At 44.6% G+C, this 25,408-nt stretch overlaps 2 protein-coding genes across 4 annotated transcripts in view; one reads left to right on the forward strand and one right to left on the reverse strand.

Moving 5' to 3' along the window:
* Positions 1-25,408, reverse strand: part of MAP4K4 (mitogen-activated protein kinase kinase kinase kinase 4) — a 602,555-nt gene that overhangs the window by 564,795 nt on the left and 12,352 nt on the right. The window lies entirely within an intron of this gene.
* On the forward strand, positions 955-21,175 carry CHST10 (carbohydrate sulfotransferase 10). Its single transcript, XM_088539200.1, has 6 exons — positions 955-1,027; positions 11,698-11,836; positions 14,518-14,615; positions 16,818-17,052; positions 18,676-18,781; positions 20,510-21,175. Exons 2-6 carry the CDS (start codon positions 11,725-11,727, stop codon positions 21,045-21,047), a joined length of 1,089 nt encoding a protein of 362 aa, XP_088395326.1. The 5' UTR covers positions 955-1,027; positions 11,698-11,724; the 3' UTR covers positions 21,048-21,175.

Raw genomic sequence — 25,408 nt, forward strand, 5'->3', positions numbered from 1 at the left:
CTTGCTCTCGAAGTCCCACTTGTTTAAATTTGAATTACTTCTGATTTGCATTCTGATACTGAAATGTATTTCTTTATTTAGTTGTGAGAGCATTTTCAATACTACTGCCATTGGATAGTTTTCCTCTTATTAACTGCTGGCAGGATACATACAGACACACAGAAATCTCTGCTACAGCTCAGTCCAGTCTCTTCCAACTTTTTTGTCCTGTCTGGACCAGCTGGCTCTGATCCTGCAGCAAGCAGCAATGTGCTCCTCCTGGGTGCTACTGGGGTTCAGGGCAGGAAAAAGATTCTCCCTTTGCAAACGAGCCTCAAGGGCAGGACCCAGCACTGTGGTGCCCCAGCACTGTGGTGCCGCCGTGTCCTCAGGGTGTCCCGCTCCAGGTACTCCCAGAGGCCCAGCCTGGAGCTCGCCATCTGCAGCATCGTTTTCCTCCCGGACCGCTACGCCCTGGGATACGTCCTGGAGAAAAAAAAAAAAAAAGAGTTGCCTAAACTCTGCCGGCTAAGAGGCACGCACCGCGGCAACTTGGTTTTGAGGCGGTTTGGCCCTCGGGGTGGGTGCACCAAAGCCGCACTCGCTCGAGGTATTTTAAGGAGTTAAGACGCGCAGGGATTCGGCTCCTGCGCGTTACCCTCCCGCCTTTCGGCCCCAGCGCCGCCGGGTCGCCGGGCGCGCCGAGCGGCACCGGCGGGAGCGAGGCGGGAGCCCCGGGCCCGGCTCCAGCCCCCGGCCCGGCCCTTCCTGCCGCGCTCCTCCTCCCCGTCGTCCGCGGCGGCGGCGGCGGCGCGGGCAGGGCGGGCGGCGGGAGGAAATGGAGGCGGCGGCGGCGGCAGGGCCGGGCGGCCGGCGCTGAGCGGGGGCGGGGAGGCGCCGCCGCCGCCGCCGCCGCCGGGCGGGGAATGCAGCAGCAGCGGCAGCAGCAGCGGCCGCCGCCGCCGCCGCGTCTCGGGGCCGCCGCGTGAGGCGGCGCCCGGGCGGCGGCAGCGGCAGCGGCGGCGCCCGCCGCGGGCCCCGGCAGCCGGTAAGTGCGGCGCGGCAGGGGGCGGCATCGCGGCCTGGCCGAGCGGCGGGAGGCCCGGGCGAGCCGGGGGCTGCGGGAGATCAACAGAGCTCGCAGCTCCCCGCACGGCGGGGAGGAGGCTCCCGCGGGGATGCGGAGGCTCCCGCGGGGATGCGGAGGATCCCGCGGCGCTCGGAGCCGGGGACGCCTCCGAGCGCAGCCGGGCTCCCTGTCCCGGCTGCCTGGCCCGGGGCTGTCACCCCCGAGCGAGCCCGGGCTCCCGCTCTTCCCTGGGGCGCGCGGAGCGTGTTCCTGGAGACCCCGGTCTGGTGAAGTTAAGACAAGCAGGCCCAGATGAAAATGCGCCAAGTGGCCCGGCTCGCTGCTGGATGCCCTGCGCTCCGAGCTGCGCTCCGAGCTGCGCCGTTACTCGCGCTCCAGCTCATGGCCTGGGGCTGCAGGGGTGATCCCTGTGCGTGCGGTGACCCTCCGGCGGGAAGCCCCGTCCAGGGCCCGTGACCTGCAGAACAGGCGCCTGTGCTTTGAGTGTTGGTGCTGCTGAAACACTACAACTGCCCCGGAGTCTCCCCTGAAGCACGCGCGTTTTCTCCAGATCATGTCTTGCTGGCAGGCCGTGGCTTAACCCTGCCGTGCCTTCTTCATGTTTGGGGGTGCAAATTTGCTACCACAGTTTCACCCTTGCTCTGTTAAAGCCAGCATCTGGTGACCTGAGGAATATGTGACATTTCAGGTCTGGGACAGGTAGCCCAGAGCAGGATGGATGGAGACGCAGGCAAAGATCTTTCAGATCTTAATATCCTAAAAAGCATTGAATTGCTGTAGGAGGGAGAAGGAGCAGGTTGTTTTTCCTTTCTTGTTCTCTCTACTTATAAAGAAAACATGTAGGCAGTAAGAATTAGAAGAAATACTTCAAGGCTGAAGGGAACTGTTGAAGAGGAGAAGCAGCAGCTAGTAAACGTACTCCCCAAAAAGTAAGTAACAAGAGAGGCAAGAGAAATGAAGACTGGATGGGAAGCAGCAAGTATGATTGCCCCATGTGAAAGTGATAAAGATTGCCACATTAGAAAGGGTAGGAGAAGCTAGAGAAAAAGCAACAACACGAGCACGTGTGTTTTAAAAATGTCCCAAGGGCGCTGCATTTTGGTGAGCCTCATGGTGGAGTTACTTTTGTACAGAGTTTTGAATAGCCCTGTGTGCGGAAAATCTCGCTGTCAAGAACTGAATGTCCAAAAGGAGACAGAGGAGTCCTAAAACTTTATTCGAATAAAGGGAGAGTCCACCGGGCATATCCCTGTGGGGTCTCTCAAAATGCTGGGGGACGCAGCCCCCCTTTTATCCTAATTTCCCGACCGAGGGACGCCCTCTCCTTTTCCCCATTGGCCAAGGTACTCAGAAGTTACAGCCTTCCCGGCCCGCCTACACCGAACTCCGGCCTCCCGCCATCTGTTCTCACCTGAGCTCACCAACTCCTTTGTCCCCCTTGCTGAAGAATGTGGGGCAATTGCCCTATTTCCCTTCTTTGTAAAGGCCCCATCTCCTTGCAGATGGCTCCTTTTGTCCTTCTGGGCTCATGGCTCCACTCAGTCTCCCTCCCTTTGTCCTGCTCTTCAGCCAAACTGTGGAGAAACCCCCTTATTGATGAATACAGAAACTTGAGCATTCCGCCAAACTGTGGAAAAACCCCCTTATTGATGAATACAGAAACTTGAGCATTCCGCTCAATCCCTCCTCTTTTTCTTTTTTTTTTTTTTTTTTTTGAACAATATTTGTTTTACAAACTAGCTTATTAACTAACAACCTGCAACCTGCATTCAGTATGTCTAGTACCCATGGGTAGTCTTCATATCCTCCTGGATTCTCACAGACCCAGCAACCCAGAGTTTATTTTCCAGACCCACTCCCCGTCAGCGGTACAGATCTACGGAGAGTTAGCCGGGGCTTTCCATCCTCTTCCTTCAACTGAGAAGTCCAGACTTCTGGAGTCTTGGAAATCTTAACTCTAGTATGATGAGTCCATCCATGCTCAGCTGTCTTGATTGATGTTTCTGTGGTTAGTAATACCTGATAAGGTCCTCGCCACTTTGCTAGCAGTGGTGCTTCTTTCCATTCTTTGACCAAGACCCAATCCCCTGGTTGGATATCATGGACTGCAAAATCCAAGGGGAGGGTCTGTGCAAGCTGGGCTTCCTGTCGGAGAGACTTCACAAGAGAATGTATTCTGGCCACATATTGCTTTACATATATATATCACTTATCTCCACCTCCTTGCCAGGTTGGGAGTTAGCAGGATAGGGAATCCCAAACATTATTTCAAAGGGGGACAGCTGAATGTCTCCCCTTGGTTTTGCTCTTATTCTTGCTAAAGCTAATGGGAGAAGTCGTGTCCACGGCATCTTAGTTTCTAACACCAATTTTAAAAGATGCTTTTTAATGTTCCCATTCATCCTTTCCACTCTACCAGAACTCTGAGGATGCCAAGGGGTATGCAAGTCCCATCGAATCCCTAGGGCAGTCATGACATCTTGAAGGACCTTTCCTGTAAAATGAGTGCCTCTGTCTGAATCTATTGCCTCTACCAACCCATATCTTGGAATTATTTGTTCTAAGAACACCTTAATTACAGATCCAGTTGTTGCTGAGGCAGTTGGAAATGCCTCGGGCCATCCTGTCAACTGACATACTATTACCAGAAGATACTTAAGTCTCCCTACACGGGGCATCTCAGTAAAGTCTGCTTGGCATCGTTGGAATGGGCGTACAGCCCAGGGTCGTCCTCCCCTTGCAACTTCTCTTGCGGCTCGGCCGTTGGCCTTAGCACAAATCAGACAGCCCTCAATGGCCTGTTTTGCCAGAACAAAAAGACCAAGGGCAGCATAGGTTTTAAGGAAGGCTTCCGCCAGCCCTCTAGAGCCCCAATGGCTTCCTTCGTGAAGCTCTTTCAGTATTTGTAGGGCTAGGGCTTTGGGCACCCATTGTTTGCCCTCCTTTGTAAACCAGTCATGTCCTTTTTCTTTTGCTCCACTATTTTTAATTATTTCTAATTCTTCTGGTGGAAAAGACATCTTTTCTGGTAATGGCTGGACTACCGGTAGGAGAGGGAGGATCTTAGATACTTCTGGTAGGAGTGCTGCTTTTTGAGCTTCCTCATCAGCCAATCGATTGCCTACCTCCTGCTCTGAGTGTCCTGTCTGATGTCCCCTGATATGAATTATTGAGACCTTTTTGGGGAGGTTCACCACCTCCAGCAGGCGAGCAATCAGATCCTTATGCACCAATGCCTTTCCTCGGCAAGTTAATAAACCTCTTTCTTCCCACAGTTTTCCAAACATATGTGCCACCCCATATGCATATTTAGAATCTGTAAAGATATTCACTAGCTTACCTTGATATAATTCACAGGCTCTTATTAGAGAGTACAATTCTGCGGTTTGGGCTGACCAGGTAGATGGCAGCTTTCCTCCCTCCAGCAGCTCCCTTCCCTTAATGATAGCATATCCTGTAGCCCGTTTCCCTTCTATTACTCTTGAAGATCCATCAATAAACACATTGTCCCCATCTGGCCAAGGAATATCTCTCAAATCTTCCCTAGGTCGAGTTTGGAGATCTAGTACTTGAATACAGTCATGGATTTCCTTTGATTCTTCTCCCTCAGGACCAGTTAGACAAGAAGCTGGGTTAAACCCTCCCCCACTTCTTAATTTTAAATCTTCCTGCTCCATTAAACAGGTTTCATACTGCAATAATCGGGCACTGGTCATCCATTTGGAAGCCCTTTCAGTTAGTAATGCCTTGACCTGGTGTGGGACCTTGACAACAAGGGATCCTCCTGTAGTCAGCTTTCGGGCCTCAGTTACCATTAGGGCCGTAGCTGCACAATTCTGCAGACAATAAGGCCACCCCTTAGCTACTGGGTCTAATATTTTAGAAAAATAAGCTACTGGTCTTGGCATGCCTCCATATTCTTGCACTAAAATTCCCTTGGCGTGGCCCTGTTTGACATCCACATATAATTCAAATTCTTTTTCTGCATCCGGAAGAGCTAAGGCCGGAGCCTTGCTCAATTTATCTTTTAATTTTCTAAAGCTCTGTTCTCCTTCTTGTGTCCATACCACAACTTTGGGGCTGTTTTGGGTTAAAAAGTCATACAGTGGTCTAGCTAATGCAGAAAAGTCTTCAACCCAGGCTCTGCAGTATCCTACTAGCCCTAGGAACTGCCGTAGCTCTCTCTTAGTCCTGGGTAATGGCACTTCTAAAATTCCCCGAATTCTTTCTGGGTCAAGGCATCGTAAACCTCCGGTCAAAATATGCCCCAAATATTTGACCCTTCTTTCCACCATTTGTGCCTTCTTTTTGGACACCCTAAGCCCTTTTTGGGCCAAGAAATTAAGTAATTTCACAGTGGCTTCCTCTACTACCCCCTCTTCTTCCCCTGATAGGAGCAAGTCATCCACATACTGCAATAACCTAACTCCAGGAGGTGGGGTAAATTCCTTCAGTATTTTCTGCAAGGCTTGTCCAAACAAGACCGGTGCCTCAGTGTATCCTTGGGGGAGAACTGTCCATGTCAATTGTTGTTTTATTGTTTTTCCTCCCTCCTCTTGTTCCCATTCAAAGGCAAAATATTGCTTACTATCCTCTGTGAGAGGACATCCCCAAAATGCATCTTTCAAATCAAGTACTGAATAGTACTGATGTGAAGAGGGGATCTGGTTTAGAATAGTGTATGGATCTGGAACTGTGGGATGTCTTGGTTTGATAATTTCATTTATTGCTCTTAAGTCCTGTACCATTCTATAGGTTCCATCTGGCTTCTTGACTGGCAGAATGGGAGTATTGTATGGAGACATACACGGCTCCAAAAGTCCTGCTTCCAGCAAAGACTCAATAGTAGGTTGTAAGCCTTTCCTTCCCTCTCGTGAAATAGGATACTGCTTTTTAGAGACTATCTGCCCTGGTTGCTTTAAAGTAATTTGGAGAGGTTCCATGTCTAGTTTTCCATATTTTCCTGGAACTGCCCACACTTCTGGGTTCACTTCAGCATAAGCTTTGTCAGACATTTTGCACAAAGTTACAGTAGTGCAAGCTTCTTTATCATCTCTTACAATACTGATTTGCATTCCCAATTTAGCCATCAAATCCCTCCCCAGCAGATTGCAATCACAATTTGGGACAAAGAGAAAATCATGCATCTCAAATTTATTTCCCACATCCACTACCAGTGGCTGGATAATACGCACTCGTTCGTCTTTCCCACTTACCCCTTGGATAACCAAGGAGCCTTTTGACAATCGCCCTCCTTTTGGCATAAAATTCAAGGTGGATCGAGAGGCTCCTGTATCTATCAAGAAACACACTTCCTCTCGGTCCGGACCCACCCTACATGTTATCAAGGGCTCCCGTGTGGTGGATCCTTGGTATAATGGGAGCCCCTGACATCCCTGGCAATCCATTTCCATTAGTCGGTGAATTTCCTCTTCCTGAGGATCTCTTAGCCTCTGTGGGCATTCCCTTCTCCAATGTCCTTCCTCATTACACAATGCACACTGATTTCTTCCCAATTTTTGTTTTAGATGGATATCTTCTGTTGAAGAGACCATCCCCCTGCCCTGCCTTTGACTACGCCCTTGAGATCGACCCCTTCCTCTGGCCCTTGGGAGTCCCTCAGGGGGCCTCACAGATCCTTGTGATTGTCTTATATACTGAGCCATAATCATTGCCTTTGTCTTTGCCTTTTCCTCATCCCTTCTCACATACACCTGTTGTGCTCTCTTTACCAATTCCTCTAATGGTTTATCCTGCCACTCTTCATCCTTCTGCATCCTCCTTCTTACATCAGGCCAAGATTTAGTGACAAACTGTACTTTTAGTAATGTGTCAAAGGCTGGTCCCTCAGGGTCCAGTCCTCCCTGTTTCCTCAAAGCATCTCTAATTCTTTCTAGCCAATGAGAGGGGCTCTCATCTTTTCCCTGTTCCAAGGTCATAGCCTTTGACATATTATTAGTTCTGGGGACTGCCATTTTAATGGCTCTGATTATGTATGCTCGATAATCTCGAAGACGGGTCAAACTGACTCGATCATTTGGATCCCAATGGGGGTCTCCCACTGGGATCATATCATCCACAGTGGGTGCATCTATCGCATTTTGGCCTGCCTGCGGGTGTTCGTCCTCCCATAATTGACGAGCTTTTTGCAAGATCATTTTCTTTTCCTGGAATCCAAATAAGATTCCTAAAAGAAAATCCCAATCCTTCCAAGTGTAATCTGCATTTCCTAGATATTCATCTATCTTTTCCCCTACTCCTATGGGATCATCTAAATAAGGAGGTAGTTCTTTCTTTAATCCCCTTATATCTTGGGTGGTCAGTGGCACGATTACAAATCCAAATCCCCCATCCTGACCTCCCAATGGAACCTGTCGTAGGGGCATTTGCCGAATTTTTGTCGGAACTTTAGAAGTTTTTGGCACCTCGTACTGGGTTCCTTTTCTTGTTTTTGAAGGGGATAAAATGTCCTGTTCCTCCTCCTCTTCACTGTCACTAGAAGCAGGAGGTGCAGAGGGGACAAGACCTGTGGCTCCTGATGCGTCGTCCGACCCTACAGGGGGCCACCTAAATCCCCCTGGTAACTTATATTCTGGCCAAACAAAACAACAATATTTTATCATTAATTCCATAATTATTCCTAGGGGAATGCGTAAGTTATCCCAAACCCTCAAAAGTCTCCCCAAGGGACTATATGGGGATAAGTTAAGGTCATCATTCCTTTCCCCAGCACCCTCTTTTGCCTTCCCTTCGCTGCTCTCCCTGGACTCCCATGTCGGGGTCGTCACCCCTTTTGTTCCCCACTGTCCCATAGTACTCACCAGTGAGATTTCAATGGTCCTTTCCGTCAAACCTGGTCCTTTCCGTCGGACTTTAGCGCTACCCGGAGGTCCTTTCCTTCAGACCTAGTCCTTTCCGTCAGACTATAGCGCTACCCGGAGGTCCTTTCCGTCAGACGTAGCCCTTTCCGTCGGGCTTAGCGCTACCGGGAGGTCCTTTCCGTCAGACCTAGCCCTTTCCGTCGGGCTTAGCGCTACCCGGAGGTCCTTTCCGTCAGACCTAGCCCTTTCCGTCGGGCTTAGCGCTACCGGGAGGTCCTTTCCGTCAGACCTAGCCCTTTCCGTCGGGCTTAGCGCTACCGGGAGGTCCTTTCCGTCAGACCTAGCCCTTTACGTCACACCCCTTGAGGACCCCCTCCTGGTCCTACCTGCGGATCCCCCGATCCGCTTCTCGTCTGTCTCCGGACAGTCTCGGGAACCCAATCAGTCGTCCGGTGCAGGCTGCCGTCGAAGGGAGTCGATCACCAAAAGCTATGGTGAGGCGCGCCGTCGACTCCAATCGCCGTCTGCCGTTCCCGGAAGGTGGAAGGATCCCGGACGAGCCCCCATTTGTGCGGAAAATCTCGCTGTCAAGAACTGAATGTCCAAAAGGAGACAGAGGAGTCCTAAAACTTTATTCGAATAAAGGGAGAGTCCACCGGGCATATCCCTGTGGGGTCTCTCAAAATGCTGGGGGACGCAGCCCCCCTTTTATCCTAATTTCCCGACCGAGGGACGCCCTCTCCTTTTCCCCATTGGCCAAGGTACTCAGAAGTTACAGCCTTCCCGGCCCGCCTACACCGAACTCCGGCCTCCCGCCATCTGTTCTCACCTGAGCTCACCAACTCCTTTGTCCCCCTTGCTGAAGAATGTGGGGCAATTGCCCTATTTCCCTTCTTTGTAAAGGCCCCATCTCCTTGCAGATGGCTCCTTTTGTCCTTCTGGGCTCATGGCTCCACTCAGTCTCCCTCCCTTTGTCCTGCTCTTCAGCCAAACTGTGGAGAAACCCCCTTATTGATGAATACAGAAACTTGAGCATTCCGCCAAACTGTGGAAAAACCCCCTTATTGATGAATACAGAAACTTGAGCATTCCGCTCACCTGCTTCCTGAGATAGCTAGTGAGCAGCTGATACCCGTGGGGGACTGTGTAGGGCGCTAGAAGTGAGTTACAGTTATAATTACGTTATGATAAATCCTCAGAGAAGACTATTACATAACTGACTGTGGTTGTAGGTCTGCTGTGTGCATGACAGAGGAGAAGGCAAAATTGCTCAGTATTTCCATCTCGACATCAACATAGAATAGTAATTCTCACTGTGACAGTGATTCTGTCCCCTTTCTGGTCTCTGGGCCTTAAGGTCCTTAAGGTAAACTGCACCTTTGGATGGATTGTGTTGCTAGCCGGGCCCTAGAACAGCGGGCCTTGCTGCAGCCTCCTCCGTGCACTAACTACTGTTTTCTTTCAGGGCAGAGCAGGCTGAAACTTATCTTCCTTGGTCATTTAATGCAAGTTCTTAGAAATTCATTGCATAAATTACCTAAGGAGATATAGATCAATGATCGTTACTGAATGGTGCACGTCCATCATCATTGTAAAAATCGTAGACTAGGAGGGATATTGTGAATGTCGAAGGCCCAGATTTACCATTCTTTGTACTGAAAGATGCACTGGGCTGGACAAAAGGGCCTGTCCCAGACCCCTCCTCGTGTCTTTGAAGATGACAAGAAGAGTGAAGAGTGCAGAATGGTTCTGATTTTAGTAGCGCTTCCCCAAAAGTAATAATGTCATTGCTGCAATCTGTGCCTTGTCTCCTGATGTCCATTTTGCATTGCTCTCTCATTCGTAAGGGTGCTTTGGCATCCACATCACTGCGGTGTCAGAAAGCCACGGTGGTAAATTGTAGTGCTCCAGAGAGGGGCCAGCGCGTGTTATAGCAGACTGAGAATGAGCAGCCTCGAGACCTGATGGTCTTCAGCAAGCATCTTAGGGCAAGTTTTGCATTAGGATAATGGTAAGATGAAAATTACTTTTGAACTGCGTTACCGAACTGTAAAGAGATCTAAAATTCAGGCCGTAGAGTTTGCCCTTCCTGACCTACAATTTTTGATGTTGAAGAATAATATGTCTCAAAAATTGCATGCCTGTTTGGTAACTAGGGAGTTGCGGCAGAAAATGGGAGATGGCAAATATTGTTTTCATGGAAGTCAAAATACTCGTGACTTCCAAAACATATTAGATGCATCTTTTAACTTAAATGTTGTTTTTCCTAAGAGAAGTATTTAAAAGTGAAATCAGAAGGGAAGGATCTTTCAGTAGCCAAACTGAAAAAATATTGTTTTGAGAAAACAAAAATAGGCTTGAACACTCCCAGCCTCACTAAAAGATGTGGATTCTGTTTTTCTAAGTGGAGTTATTTTGTTGTTTTCCTCCATCTCACCCATTTCAGTTGCATCTTTAGGTTCCCAAATCTGCTTCGTGCTGCTTGCCTGTCTGCAGAGGCTTTCAGCAGTACCCCTGGAGATGTTTCATTTCTGTCACCTGCAGGGAGAACTGTTGTTGGAAGCATTTTCATTGCCAGAAGGCAAAAACTGGGTAGAAAAGCAATCAAGACTTGTAGCAGTAGTAGGGGTGTAGCAGGTGGAGGAACTAGACGTGCAATCTCAAAAGCAGGTTTACTTCTCATGCTTAAGCTATATGGCGATCGGAAAGTTGGAATATCGGTGCATGACTCCATATAAATGTTGCTTTGCATGGTTAGCTAGCGTCATCTTAGAACCTGAGCTGGGAATGGGGATAGTTCTTATATTATCTAGCAACTTGTTTAAATGGCCGCATAGAAGTGTGGTCCTAAGACCCTACAGTAGTGACTCTCACTGAAGTTTGGTGCAGTTACTTTAGGATCTTGTTTCCCAAGGCTAAAAGTTACGTACCAGCTTCACAAGAGATGGTTGAGGATTTTATTTTAAGTCCTCTTTGGTTACGGATTCTGAGGTTGTAGTATATGGATCCTCAAAATGAAGAGTTTGAACTTTCCAGCAGCTGAGTTGAGACCCTTGTCTCCAGCAGCACCTGGGACAGTGCTGAGGTTGGCAGCAGTTTCTGATTTATTTTTGCAAGATAAATATTCATGCCAGTGGCATCTCAGGTTCTGGCAGGTGGGTGGTGATGTTTTCTACTGGAATCTTTAAATGAAGTCATGTAGGTTTAAATTTTGTAGTGGGACCTCACAAATACCTCGGCGTCAACAGGAGTGCTTCCTGGGAAGTGTTGCACAACACAAGTCAGATATTCAGTGAAAGATGCAGTCTGAAGTCATGCATTTGTCTGAATAGCTGACAACTAGGAACACTCTTTTAATGTTACAGCTTGGTTAGGTACCATGGAAAGGGAAGTTTCCTCCATATACCCCTTTCTTTTGCTGTTGTGAGCTGCCTAAGGGAGGTAAATAGGGGAGACACCAGAAACAAAGGCCAGAAAAAAGTTTTTTTTTTTTTCAGATAAGGAGACAAATTCAGATGCCATGTAGACAGTGCTAATGGCAGCACAAGGAAGGGGACAGGGAATGTGTATGCAAGGGTGAAGGAAACGTCCCTTTTGGTAGCAGCCAGCCATTGCATTGGCTCAGCTGTAATGTCACATAAAAAGCCAGCCAAAAAAAAAACATCAAAAAAGTGAAAACTGCTGCTTGGAATAGGTTTTATGATGTGCTTAGAATCTTGTCATATATTGGTTGGGGGAAGTTTGGATTATTTTTTTTTCTCTCAAAACTGAAACAAACTCTATGTCGATCTTTCCTCTTTTAAACAGGAAGCAACAAAATTCTTTATATGGCTCATGTCTGACAACATGCACCACCAGTGGCTGCTGCTAGCTGCATGCTTTTGGGTGATATTCATGTTCATGGTTGCTAGCAAGTTTATCACGCTGACTTTTAAGGACCCAGATGGTAAGTTCATCTTTTAACTAAAATTTGATATGAAACAGAAGATTGAGTGATGTTTCACACAAATAAGTAGTCTTTCTGTGAAAAGTACTTCTCAGTATGCTACCACTTTTCTTCAGCAGGATTTGAGAACAGAACAACTGAATTATTACCAATGTGAAAGCACACGTATTTTCACAGTTTCTGCTTTTCTCGATGGAAGTCTGCAAAACTAACCGTGTGCCATCACGTCTTGCTCTCTGGTTGGTTGTGTGAGGTCTGATTTTTCAAATCCACTCCGTTTCAACCTAACAGGAAATCCATGTGCAGGACAACACAGCAGAATTCCCTTTCCCAAGACAAGCGAGATGCACAAGGCACAAAATAGTCTGTTCCACGTTGTATTTGCTTCTGTCCTCTGTGACTGCTTGTGCTGTGGCTGCAGTGTGAGCCTCGTGGAGCGCTTGGTTTCATTTGCAGTGCACTTAATGTAGCCCCCTCTGCCTTGCTTCTTGCATTCGGTTTTATCCTCTGCTGTTTGAATGGCAAAGGGCTTATAGGCTTTTGCTTAGCCTAAGTAGCCCAGATGGTATTAGACTGATAAGGAATTAAAGGCATTTGATGATACCACACAGCGCGTTACAGTTTTCTTTCTACTGATGAGCTGCCGTTGAAAAGCAACCCTGCAGAGAGTTTATGGTGAAGGTGGCAACACGACTTAGTCTTATGAGAGATCTGAATTTCTGCATCTTTCTAAGAAATGCAAAAATGTGCAAGTCTTGAAGAGCCAAAATCATAAGTGTTTCAGTGATGTGACAGTGGATAAATATATTAAGTGTCTATTTTTAAATAGCATACCTCTGTGTGAAGACTTATTCACCATGTCTTACAGATGAGAATTATAGGCTAACTTGGTAGTTTTTCTCAGTCTCAGCTGTTTTTAAGTCCTTGTACATCTGCAGATGGGCCAGTTTTATATTAGGTCCTTAAATGTTCTGATACTTGATACTATGCCAGCTCTTGTTTCGAAGCACAAGTATTCTCTGAGTGGTTATTTACACCAGAAATTGTCAGGGGAATTCAAATGCAATCAAAAAAGTCTTTTGCTCAAGTATACCCTCTGCATTTACTTGCTTGTGATTGCCTTGGCTTTCCCTTTGAATAGTTGCTTGAGCAGAAGACTGCATAATTCCTAACCTCCATCCCTGTGAAAACATGGCAGTGGTTAAGTGTATGTATGTGTTGGAGATGCCAGTGTTTGTATCAGGACTCATGAAGGGAAGTGTCATGAAAGCACTAGCAGAATTTTGGAGACAGTACAAAGAGCATGGCCAGTTCTGGAGGAACTCCTGTAGACTTCACAAAATATGGCTTGTAAAGAGTTTTCCTTATGTGAATGCATCTACCGAACAACTAGAACAAAGCTTGCAGATGCTCAATGAATCAGTGTGGCTTCTGGTTTTATTAATCTTTTAGTGATGTCTTTGGTGCATGGACACCTTGCTGAGAAAGAACAATAACTCTCTGTCATCTCTGCTATCATCTGTGTGCATATACTACAGGATGCTGTGAGGCAAGGGTGTGCACAGCTATATTTACCGCAGCCCATTGCTTGGATGCTGACACTGCTCTTGGTTCTAGCTTGTTTTTCTCTCATGTGCTTTGTTAAAAGGCAATTTAGAAACAATACAGTACTTGCTTAAGAAAGGGACACAGTGCACACTGTTTCCTGAGCACAAAGCAGTAAGCTGCTGTGGAGGCAGATGAAGAATGGTTATTCATAAAGAACAAGCTACGTGAAGGGAAAATAGTCCCATATGCATGGAAATAATTTTTGTGAGAAAGATCATGTTCTTTTTGCTGTGCGGCTAGGGAGAGCTGCTTCACATCCCTTTAGGTCTCTCTGCACTATGTAGAGAACAGCTGCAGCCCTGTGCTCTTTTTTCAGTTTCCCTGTATATGGCAGTTGATAAAGATGCAAAAGCTTCTTCCATTATGTGATTTAATTTGTTCACAACCTATTCGCTGCGTAAAAATCATTAAAGAAGAACTGAATTATCAGTTGAATCATTTTTCACCTTTGGGAGTCTTTAAGGAAGTCTCTGAGTCTGGTAGTATGTAATGAGTTTTGTATTCTTTAGTGCTGGTTAGATGTGTTAATTTCAGCACCAAAGAAAAAGTTCCTCTCAGTGAAGGTTTTGTTTCAGTAATGTCTGTGAATGTGCAGTAGGAAAAGCCTACCTACTAACACAGGCGAAAAAAACAGACTTTTTTTAAGGGTAACATAGAACAGATTTGAAAAATCTACCATTAAATCCATGTAGTTATGTTCATTTGTCTAACAAACAAGATTTAAGTATCATATGCTAGAGCTTTGATCACATGTGAAATGAATTAGTTCTTTTTCTTGCTATTTGGATTTATGTTTCCTGTGACTCTTTATACACAGTTTGTTCATAAAAATCCAAGGTAAAAGATCATGTCTATCCATCACATAGCTCAGCTGAAGTTGTATCTAAAATTCCTATAGAGCACATCCTTTAAAACATTCATCATCCGTCTCCAGTCTTGTTAGGCACCTTCTCACTTCGGAGCAAATCGTGATGTTTGATACAGAAAGTGATGTTTGAGTGTATTCAATGTAAAGCAGAAACAGTTGTCTGCCTGCAACCACCCTGTGTATCTTATCTCTTTTCCTTCCTTAGGCTATGGTGCCAAGCAAGAGCCATTAATACTGACAGCTGTGACAAAAGTGGAGGAGGTACGTGGGCCAGAGGAAAAACACTGGCCTGAAGATTTTCAGGTATGTACCCTTGAGATGAGGGTTATGTGTGTTAAAGAGTAGGAAGAAATAAAGATTAACTACAAACTTTCTTTCTTTCAAAGGAATTGCTAGATAGAAATTATTTGTTCAAACTGTTTTACTGAGATAGAATGTAATTCATTTTAGCTCCACAAAGCTAGCTGGTTACAATAAGCTGCTATCTTGTTTCATCAGAATGATTTAATTTAAAAATGTGTTTTCATTTCTAGGAGAAAATAGTTATGGTGTTCCTTTACAAGTCAGGACAATCATTTTTGCCAGCCTATTTTATATAATGACCCAATTTCAAGTTACTTGTATTCTGCCTTGCCACAGCCATCGGGTTCCTCCTCCCGGAGAGCACGGCTCTGTCTTGTTTCATGTCTTAGTTCCTTTTGGTCCCCTGCCCAGTCTCTCTGCTTTGATTCGCTTTATCAGTCTCCATCTCTTTTTCCTGTATTTTGCTCTTTGTGCTTCACATCTCAGCATTTGTCCAAAGTAGAACACGAACACAATAGCTTTCGATACAAGTTGATCCTTCAGATGCGCAGTTCTGTGCTTTCAGATGTAAAGCAGAACAAATGTGATGTTCCCTAATTTACAGGGAGACTCCACAGATTTCTCATACAAATGTGCACTTGAGATTCTGAGGACCACCTTTTTCAAATTGGCTAAATAAGTCATCTTGTATTTGGAGTGTGCTTAGGATGCAGCATAGAGGATGGGTTTCTGCATAAATGTGGCACTTGCTGTTTTCTTAGTTAAAACAATGAAACTCAAGGCATCCTCAAAATACTTGAAAGATTTTGTTTTATGGAAGGATGGCAGATTTATGTAGTGAGTTTTAATATCTTCCATTACATTTATAGAAATGATTAATGTGATACCTGAATCCCAAACTGTTCCCTCTGGTAGCTTGAAACACAAAGTAGAATTAATCCTAATTACATGCAGAGTATCATTTTAACTGATAGGAGTCTGTTAGCAGTTCAAATTAAATCCTTACCATGGAAGATCAGAGAGGAATGGCAACAGAAAATGAGGATCAGATTTTTCTTAAGAAAAATTGTGATGAGAAGTAAAGTCATCCTTCTTTTCATATGTACCTTGGGCGTTGTACCTAAAGCAGTGTTCGTATGAAGGTATGGAAGGCAGCACCCAGGTTTATAGATTCAGTCAAATGCTTCTTAACTTCACCCGTACAACCATGATGTCCACACAGTTCAGAATAACTGCCTAGTTATTTGAGAGAATAAGACGGAAAAATGTCTTTCACTTTACAATACCTCTTTCTAACATTGCCCTTGCTGAATAGGGAGGTCACAATAATTTAAGAAATTGAAGAACAAGTTAAACTACAGTTTGTCCCTGTAATATGCTGCTCATATGTATACCAGAGCTGTAGGTGAATTTTCCACATACACTGAGTTTTGGCCCACTTCTAAATCCCCTCCTCCTCAGCTGGCAAACTAGGTCAAAGCAAAAATAGACTCCCCCCACCCCCTTCCTTCTCCTGTTGGAAGCTCCAGGAAGGCCAGAAAACCCTAGATTTTTGCTGAGTTCATGAACTCCTCTAGTATTCTCAAACTTTGAAAGAAGGCAATGTACAAAATGAAAAAAAATAAGTTGCTAACAAACTACAATGTTTACCTTCTATTTTAATGGCTTCTCAGAGTAAACTTCAGCTCATTTCACATACCTAGTGAAGATAAGACACCCGTGCTTAAAGATAACTTGGTACAACTGCCAGGCTTCGGAAAAAAGTATCAGTTGCTTCATTTGTTTGTCTGTGATCCAAGTAGGGCTGTTTAAAAGCAGGCAAACAAACAGAAATCTTATACTATCAACAGTTTACTTTTAATGACCATATTAGCTCTTTACTTTTGCAGACTCAGCTGCGTAAATCAGTAAGGGGAAGGGGGAAGATTTTTTCAGTCGGAAGTTAAAATTCCCCATCCCTGTGACTCTAGGAATGGTACTAGGTAATGACTTAGAGTCACGCCGGCATCTACAGGAGCCCAGGAAACAAACTGTGATACTCTTAGTTGATATCTAGCAGTATTTTTATTGGGAATTGGGAAGATGTAATATGCACACTATTAGGATGCATAGATTTGGGTATTTTTATACTCGAGAATTTGATCTGAAAACTAAACTCTTGCACTTTCTTTTTTTTTTTTTTCTTCCCTCATTTTTATAAAGTCAACTGGAAAAGCTTTTTCTGGAAATCTGATACGCCAACACCTGGTTCATATGGAAAGACTTGAGCTTCTCAGGAATGTCTGCAGAGACACTGCATTGAGAAATCTCTCTCACACTGCTGTTTCCAAGTTCGTCCTGGATCGAATATTTGTGTGTGACAAGCACAAGATCCTGTTCTGTCAGACACCAAAAGTGGGCAACACTCAGTGGAAAAAAGTCTTGATTGTTTTAAATGGTACCTACTCTGATGCGGACGTGCGGGTTCATTTGAGGAGGAGGACGGAGCAGAATCGGCCCGACAGGGACTATACTAAAATGGATTTTTTCAGCTTTTCTGCACTGATATTTAATATCAGCTGGTCATTCTTCATGGTTGCTTCTAGTGCTTCTAAAATCTTTCTTTTAAAGAGGTTAAACCTGTTCTTTCTGTGAACATAGATATTGTTATTGTTTGACTAAAAGGTGATTTGAGTCATGAAAGAGTACTTTCCTTCAAGGGAAGTCACTTATTTAAAGAATTTGTAGTAGCCTGTTTTTTTCATGGTTTCCTGCTATACCACTGCATGCACACTATTAACTTGACCATATTTGATATAACACACCTTTGACATAAAGGACGGTGAATTTTCTACACGTAGGCAGATCAGTTGGAGACCGTTATGTGCTTTTGCAGATGACATAGCTTCACCACGGTGTGGGCAAAACCCAAACTTTCTAACAAGGAAGATGGGACTTTGAAAGTCCCAAGAACTGCCAGGCTGCCAGCTCTGCCCTTGTGTTTCCATGTGTTGCTTTACCTTGTGTGAGCTAGTTCACATGCCCAGGGGAAACAGTCACAAATTGACAGAGGAGCTGTATCTCCCAAGAAAACTTGTTTGGAAAAGGCTATATCTTAAATACTTGGTTATTAGTTTCATCGTTGTTATATGGATGAGAGTTATGTGGGCTACATACTGTAGTTCTGGCAACCCTTAAGCTTTTTATTGAAGCTTTTCTTACCTGCACCCCTGTCATGCTCAGAATACTGGAAGAGAGAAAAGCCAGAGAGCTTTTCTCCTAGACAGCTGTTTTGTTTCGCCCAGCCCTTGCAGGTTGGTGCTCTGAAGTGAGGCTGTTGGTGTGGCAGCTTTGGGCTCCTGCAGTCCAAAGGGTCTGCATGAGAGTATTCCCCCCAGGTCATTACAACTTCCAGGATCAGGGTCTTAAAATAAATGTATTAGAGTTTAGTGACGTTTTTCTTGCCAGCTTATGTGCTTGAAAAATAAGTTTCTGGAGGATTTCTCTCTTTAATTTTAGTACTTTTTAATATATGTAATATTGTGTGACTGGGATTTTGTTTTCAGCACAATTGAGCTCTTGAAAGAACTTCATGGATCCTGACAGCAAAGTGCTTTTCTGTTGAAACGGTTCCAAAAGCAGCCTACAGTATTTATTTTTTGTTGCTTGTGGAAACTCGGCCGCAGAGGCTGATCCCGTCTTTGGAGTTAATCCTCAAAGTCTTCCTCTCTTTGAATGTGTGGGCAGGATGAAAGAGAACAGGGATAGTGAGGTAGGGAGTTACAGATTTAGACGTAATTGCTGCTAAAACTTATGTAATGTGCATTTCTAAGAGATTTGAAGTGATTTGGTCTTGGACCTTGATGTCACATATGCTGAAGAGTTTTAACAGCTCTTAGTGTTACAGTCAGGCTCTCTTATCATTTAACAGCTTTAAACATAGTAACCATAAGTACTAAAAATAGAGAAAAGAGAAAAATAAAAAGCCGTGAGCCAAAGGCACACACGTTCTGGCTTGTGCTGGCTTTGTCTTCCCCCCCACCCTTGGAAGATTGACCTGCTCCTCCTGTGATTTGTCTAGGGGCGTATTCTTCCATAGAGGAGATCCCGGAACACATTGTACACGACCACGAGAAGAACGGCCTTCCGCGCTTGTCCTCCTTCACGGACGCCGAAATTAAGGAACGGTGAGAAGTGACTTCCCACGAGGGTGGGTGGCGTTCGGCGGTGGGGTGGGTGAGCAGGCAGGAGCGCAGCTGCAGTCCATGTCTGGAGTAGGGTGCAGGTTTCTGTGTCACCACTCGCTGGTGTAACATAGCGCAGCGTAACTCCCTTATCCACCCACATGCACTTGTGACAGTCCCCCTCCTGGCTTCGAAGATGAGCACGAGGGTAGCTGGTGAAATAGTCAGATGATCCCACAGCTCCATCTTGGTAGGGGGTTTCTGTAGTTCAGTGGATAGCTACTTGTGGTCCATCCAGATCCCTTGTAGAGTAAAACTTCCCACCTACATGTAAGATTGGCATTGCAGGTAGATTTTCTTACCGTGCTTGAGCCATATAACTTTACGAGCCCCCCCCTCCTTAGCCAGAAACTATTCTCCGTGCAGCTGACTTTGTCTTTCTGTTGGAGCGCTTGCCATCCTTTTCAGAGCAAGACACTTATTTTTTCTTTGGTGCCTGCTAAATTACCCTGGCTAAGCTGTCCCTGCACTTGTTCTTATCTCTGCTAGCGCCTTTTCTACATATAATCCTTGTGGGGGTTGCAGCATGGAGAGAACAGGAAGCAAGGTGACAGTGGACACCTGTAAACTTTTATGGTCTTCTTGTATATTAAACCATTCTGAAGAGTTAGTCCCTTATACAGGAGGTGGCAGCTCTCACTTGAGCCCAGTCCAGTGTTTCTTGGGTTCAGTGCTGCACACGCAGCAAATACTACCATGGTGAAATATCTCCATGTTCATGAGAAAGTGGATTCATCTCCCTGTGAACAGCCCTGCATGGAGAAGAACCATTCGCCTAGGGGTTGAGCAGTAGCTCAGTCATGAAGTCATGACATTGTGTGGGGTATTACAGTGAGCCCACTAGAGAAATAGTACTGGAGATAAGTAACGTAGGTTCTGTTGGGAATCACGAAAATAAATTTTTGTAGCATTTATGAGTAGCGAGAGGGATCGTTTGGGTCTGCAGTTCTAGTGTGCTCGCCTCCTGCCTGGTTAGGCATAAGCTAGGAGAACTTGAAGACTGATCAATTGCCTACTGGGGCTGGAAAAAGTCCATCTGCTTCCTTTAGTGAGGATTGGGCTCTAAATCTCTCGTCTGCTGTTTACCTGACTGCTTTCAGCTAACTCCTCCTGCAGATAATCAGACACATGGTCTACAACATGTAACAGATGTCATGACAAAATACAAAATTCTGTTGAAGACTGTTGGGTCTCATTAATATAATATTCTCTGCCATTACTGAAAACATGCCAAAACTTCATATAAAATAACAGAAAATCAGATTAAAAAAAAAAACTTAAACAGTAGTTTGTCTAATTTGCCTGTTGCTTCTTATTTTGAGTGCAATCCCATGAAAGTAAAAATACCTAAAATTCAGAGCTATCAACATCCTATAGGACTTGGTCCTCTGTTTAGATGATCCAGGATAATCCTAGCTTCTCCTTTTGCATGAAGTGTGGCAAACAGCAAGTACATTTTACAGTTTCTATTGTATATATGTCTTTTTACTAAACAGTTTATGTATTTTGAGTCTTTTGGACTACAGTGTTAATAGACTATAAAGTGACACATCTAAGATTCATACTGCTGTCTCTGCAATCAGAATTTACATATATTCTGCAAGTCTTTGGTATGCACTTCTGGTATCTTCTTAATTAATTAATTTCTTATTCCTTCCCTCCTCTGTTTAGACTGAATTTATACTTCAAGTTTTTTATTGTTAGAGATCCGTTTGAAAGACTTATTTCTGCATTTAAGGACAAGTTTGTGCACAATCCTCGATTTGAGCCTTGGTACCGGCATGAAATTGCTCCTGGCATCATTCGTAAATACAGAAAGAACCGCACAGAGACCCGAGGGCTGCAGTTCGAGGACTTTGTGCGCTATCTGGGTGACCCGAATCACCGGTGGCTGGATGTTCAGTTTGGCGATCACATCATCCACTGGGTCACGTACGTGGAGCTGTGTGCCCCCTGCGAAATCACATACAGCGTGATTGGGCACCACGAAACCCTCGAGGAGGACGCTCCGTATATCTTGAAAGCAGCCGGCATAGACCACCTGGTGTCGTACCCCACGATTCCGCCCGGGATAACGGTGTACAACAAAACGAAAGTGGAGCGGTATTTTTCAGGAATTAGCAAGAGAGACATAAGACGCCTCTACGCTCGGTTTGAAGGTGATTTTAAACTCTTTGGCTATCGGGAGCCCGATTTCTTGTTAAACTGATGCCTAGAATAAGCTCTGGAGACATATCCGATGGATTAAACTAAACCCACATGAATACCAGCTGCAACACTGACAGAGCTAAGAACGACCATTTGTTTTCTAGCTTTTTGATGTTGCTCCATCTTCCAGTGATATTTGTCGTATGAACAATTAGGGGCTTATAGTTGTTGTTTACTGATCATATTTTCAATGTGTGGCATTGAAATCTGTTAAGAGTGAAATATGTTATCTAAAATACAGAATTCTACTTATTCTCTCTTCCCTCCAGAAAATCGAAAACAACAACAAAAAAAGCATTTATAGATGGCAGTTTCACTGTAGGTTAACTCTGAGATTTGGGTGAATTTACGATTCATGCTCTTGGGAAAGCCACGTAGAGTTGCCCATGAGCTATGAAAATTAGAAGGAAATGCAGGACTAAAAAAGATTAAATGCTTGACAAAATCAACCAGTTTCTGTCATGTGGCTGCTCTAAAAACAGTAATGATAATCTAATCCCATTTTTTGTTTGTCAGAAACTGAATCTAATTAGACAGAAACTTTGGCAATGTCCAAAAAAAGGGGCTGGTTCCAGAGCCCAGCGGTCGCTGTGTTCCTGTCAAGTGTTTACTCAACTTCTGGCCTGTTTTGAAGAATACTATTTAACTTATGGCTATAGAAGTTATCTGAGAACATCAGATACAAATGGAGCGCATAAGAAATATAAAGCTTCTAGGGCTTCCTTTTATTAAGGAATGTTAGTTTAAAAACAAAAAAAAAAAGTGAGATGGAACACATCACAAGATGCTCTCTGAATATCAAGCATTTTAACTTGTTTTATCTTCTAACAGTTAAACAAGCCACAAAAGCAGGAAGAGAGCTGCTGGAGTTAAATTGGGTAAATGCTCCACCTTTTTCTTATCATGCCTTGCTCAATATTTAGTACCTTAGAGAAGAGAAACCTTCTCCCCCTCTGAAGATGCATCTCCCTGCTGCTGAAGGGGGCAGGGTGAATCCTTGACTTTTCCAGTGTTTTGCTGCTATGGTGTCCTGAGTCAAAAATGCCCAGCGTCCGTGTTACCAGTGGGTGAGTTGGCAGCTTGCCAGGAGTTTGAATGTCACTTAAATTTATGTATACACTTTGTGCATTAAAAAACAAAAACAACAAAAAAGCAGAACTGAATGAATGCAACCATAACATTTGCTTGTGTTTGCATTCTTCCTCTCTGCTAAAAAAGTCTTTTGTCTGAGTTCACCAGCAATAAAAATCAGCGTGCTGTCCTGCAGCTCATGGGAAGGAGAGACTGTGTCTGCGTCAGGGGAATTGGTTCATCATAGTGAGGCATTTGAGCCGTGTTTCTGAAGTCTTAGTCCTAAAGGATTAATCTTCAGCATAACGTTGCTGGCTAGAAATGCAAATGATGGTCAACGCAACGGAGCCTGCTCTTAAAGGCAGCCACAGTCTGGTTTTGATAGCTTCCTGTATCAACAGAAGGCAGCATCTTGCAGTCAAGAAAAAGGAAAGCTGTGCCAAACTGACATGTGCTGCTATCTGCAAAAAGGAAGCCCTGTTGCAGTTGGATGTAATTTCAGAAAGATCTCAACAGTCCAATTGAAATAAGGGGGAATCATTAACGTGGCATTGTTAGCAAGAGAATCGCCCAAGGTGGCAAAGCTGGAAGAGTCGTTCTGGGTTTTGTTGTTTGTTGGCTTCTGAGAAAATAAATGGCACTTACAGTGCCCTCGCCTTGTTAGTTCTTAACTTATGAGAAAAAGTTGTTAACAGCTCCAAGTTTTTTGTGTGTTCTGTTTTTTTGTTTGTTTGTTTATTTGTTTGGTTTCTTTTTGTTTTTAATACGACAACTTAGCAAAGTGTATTATTAAACACATTTTGGAGCTAATGAGCTGATTGATTACCTCTCTGCCAATTTCAAATGTAACAGTGTGAATAATGTATAGTGAATTCAGGCCTTAAAGTTTAAATCTAATAAAGTAGAATCATTTTTCTCTGAAAGCATAAGCTACTGATCACACAGCACACAAACGTATCTGTTTTTATTTTTCTTCGTAAACTATGTAATGCCTTGATTGCTTAAAAATTGCAGATGGAAAGTTGTATAGAGGCTTTAAGTAACAATGTTCTTCCTAATAGCCTTCTCTGAGTTGAGTTCCCTTCAAATTTTGATGGCAAATGTGGATGCATTTACACACTGATGCAGACAACTCCAGCACACCATGTCCCATGCTCTCCTTTCCCCCCTGTGATTTTCTGCAGGCTGGAGCTGGAATATTCAGTGCCTTTTTCTTCCATTCATATATGAAGTTCCTCCTTAAAATTCTTACTCCTGAGCTATATTTTCTTTCTGGAAGTGTTCTTTTGCTCTTGTGGCTCAGGGAATTACAGAGCAGTTTTGGCATGACTTGCAGAAACTTGGATAAAATTAAAGTAAGTCCCTAAATGGGTATGGTGAAATCCTTCTCGTGTAGGTTCGGTGCAGCACAGAGTGACCAGCGCATTCCGTGTCCTAGACAGGGCTCTCGTTGGGATAGTCACGCTCAATTAAACTATTGTGCTCTGTTTTAAATTAATTGTAGTCTGTGCAAGGCATTTACAAATCGAACCCCAGTGGCGTGCATGGACGGCGTCTGGATGTCGTTTCCGTACGGCTTTGTAGCTGCAGGGGTACCTACGTCAAATGCAGGTGGTATGTATGTATTTTGGGAACTACTCATCCAGATTATTACCTCTCTTTTTTATTATTGTTACAGCTTCCGAAGACAAACCTACATGATTACTTTATGTCTGTGCATTTCCTTTTGTTGTCTTTCCTCAGTAGTTTTGGAATCCTTTGGGCAATATTAACCCCGTTTTACAGGGGAAGGTTGAGTTCTTAAAGACACTGAGTTGTAATAACCTTTCTGAAAAATGACAGCTAGCTAGAGCAGAGAAGTACTCTTTATACATCAGAGAATCCACCCTGCATGTTCATGTTAGGAAAAGTGCAGACAAGGACTGAGCTTTACTGATTTTGCCAGTCACTGAACCGTTTTTTTCTCGCACACTCTTGCCTAGTGCTCAGAGGCTGCACTCTCACCTCAACTAATCACAGCAAAAATAATGGATTAGCATGGGTTTGTGTGGGCCTGTCATCTGCCTTGTATAAAATTAAGAATCACTTGAGATCAATTTTGCTTTGTTTTTTGATGTGCATGTCCCTCTTTCTTGCAGTAGAAGTAGACCCAAAATCTACGTGCCCGTGAGCCAACTTTAAGGGCAGTGTCTGTCCCCTTCTCTATTAACTCCAGCACACAGCCAGTTATCACTGGTGATGTCTCTCTGATCACAAGCCATGAAGATGCTTCTCCTTGGTGAGAATTTAGCTATGAGTTGTCATCTGGGGAACTCTTCTTTAAAAGAAGTTATCTGCTCCAGAGCATGCAGAAAATACGCATGTTTTTGCAGACACCCTGTTGTCATCTCTTGCTGTTGCAGCTCAGATGCTGCCGTGGGTAAGAGCCCCCTGCTGTCCCCGCTTGTCCCTGCAGTGGTATCAGCCGAGCCACCAGGCAGCTCTGGCTTTCGTGCAACATCGTGGCCGTTTTCTCCTTCAGGTGCTAAAACATTTATTTGCAGACAAAGCCAGCTCTGATCTTATCTGTGTGTGAGGAAGCTGACAGAGAAAAGAGTGATTATACAGGCATAGCTTAAGCTCTTCTCTCAGATTAAAAAGGATTTCCTGTCAGTATTTCAGCCTGTATCTGATAGCCTTTAATTGCAAGGGAGAGCAATACTTCAGCTTAATGGCCTTGCTGTGCCTTGCGCTAGGGCCCAGTCCGATTATTCTGCTAAGTAAGGGGACCGTAAAATTCAGCATGTGCTTGTTTTAAGTTTAAGAGTGTAAGGACTCTTGACATAGGAATTGAACCTTGAATATTTACTGTGGCCAACTCCTTGTTGCACAGGGTGTGCAGAGGCTGGTAGGCTGAGAGGCTTGAGAACATCTGCAAAGCAAAAAGTGTTTTGTGACTCTTGTGTGGAAATTTGCCGTTTTGCCCAGGTTAACGGCGCATGTTGTTGGGCTGCTGCTGGGTGGATGATTTCGGAGTTAAATTACCTATTTGTAGCAAAAGCAATGAATGCCAAATGCCTCCCTCACAGAGGAGGAGGGAGTTCGTCTCGCTCAAATGTGTTCAGCTGACTTCGGCACGGCTGGGTATAAATCTTTATTTTTTGTGCTTTTTAATGCAGTTGTGTGCAACTGAGCTGTTGTATTGTTTTCCTGTGGGTGGCAATAGCCTGAGGTGCCTCATCTCCTTGTCACCAGAGCAGCCTTGAGAGACCTGCGCCCGTTTTGCCGTGCGGTAGAAGCAAGTGGTATTAG

The sequence above is a fragment of the Tinamus guttatus genome, unplaced genomic scaffold (assembly GCF_059628265.1).
Source record: "Tinamus guttatus ecotype Peru unplaced genomic scaffold, ASM5962826v1 Tinamus_guttatus_pri_ptg000002l, whole genome shotgun sequence".
NCBI lineage: Eukaryota > Metazoa > Chordata > Aves > Tinamiformes > Tinamidae > Tinamus > Tinamus guttatus.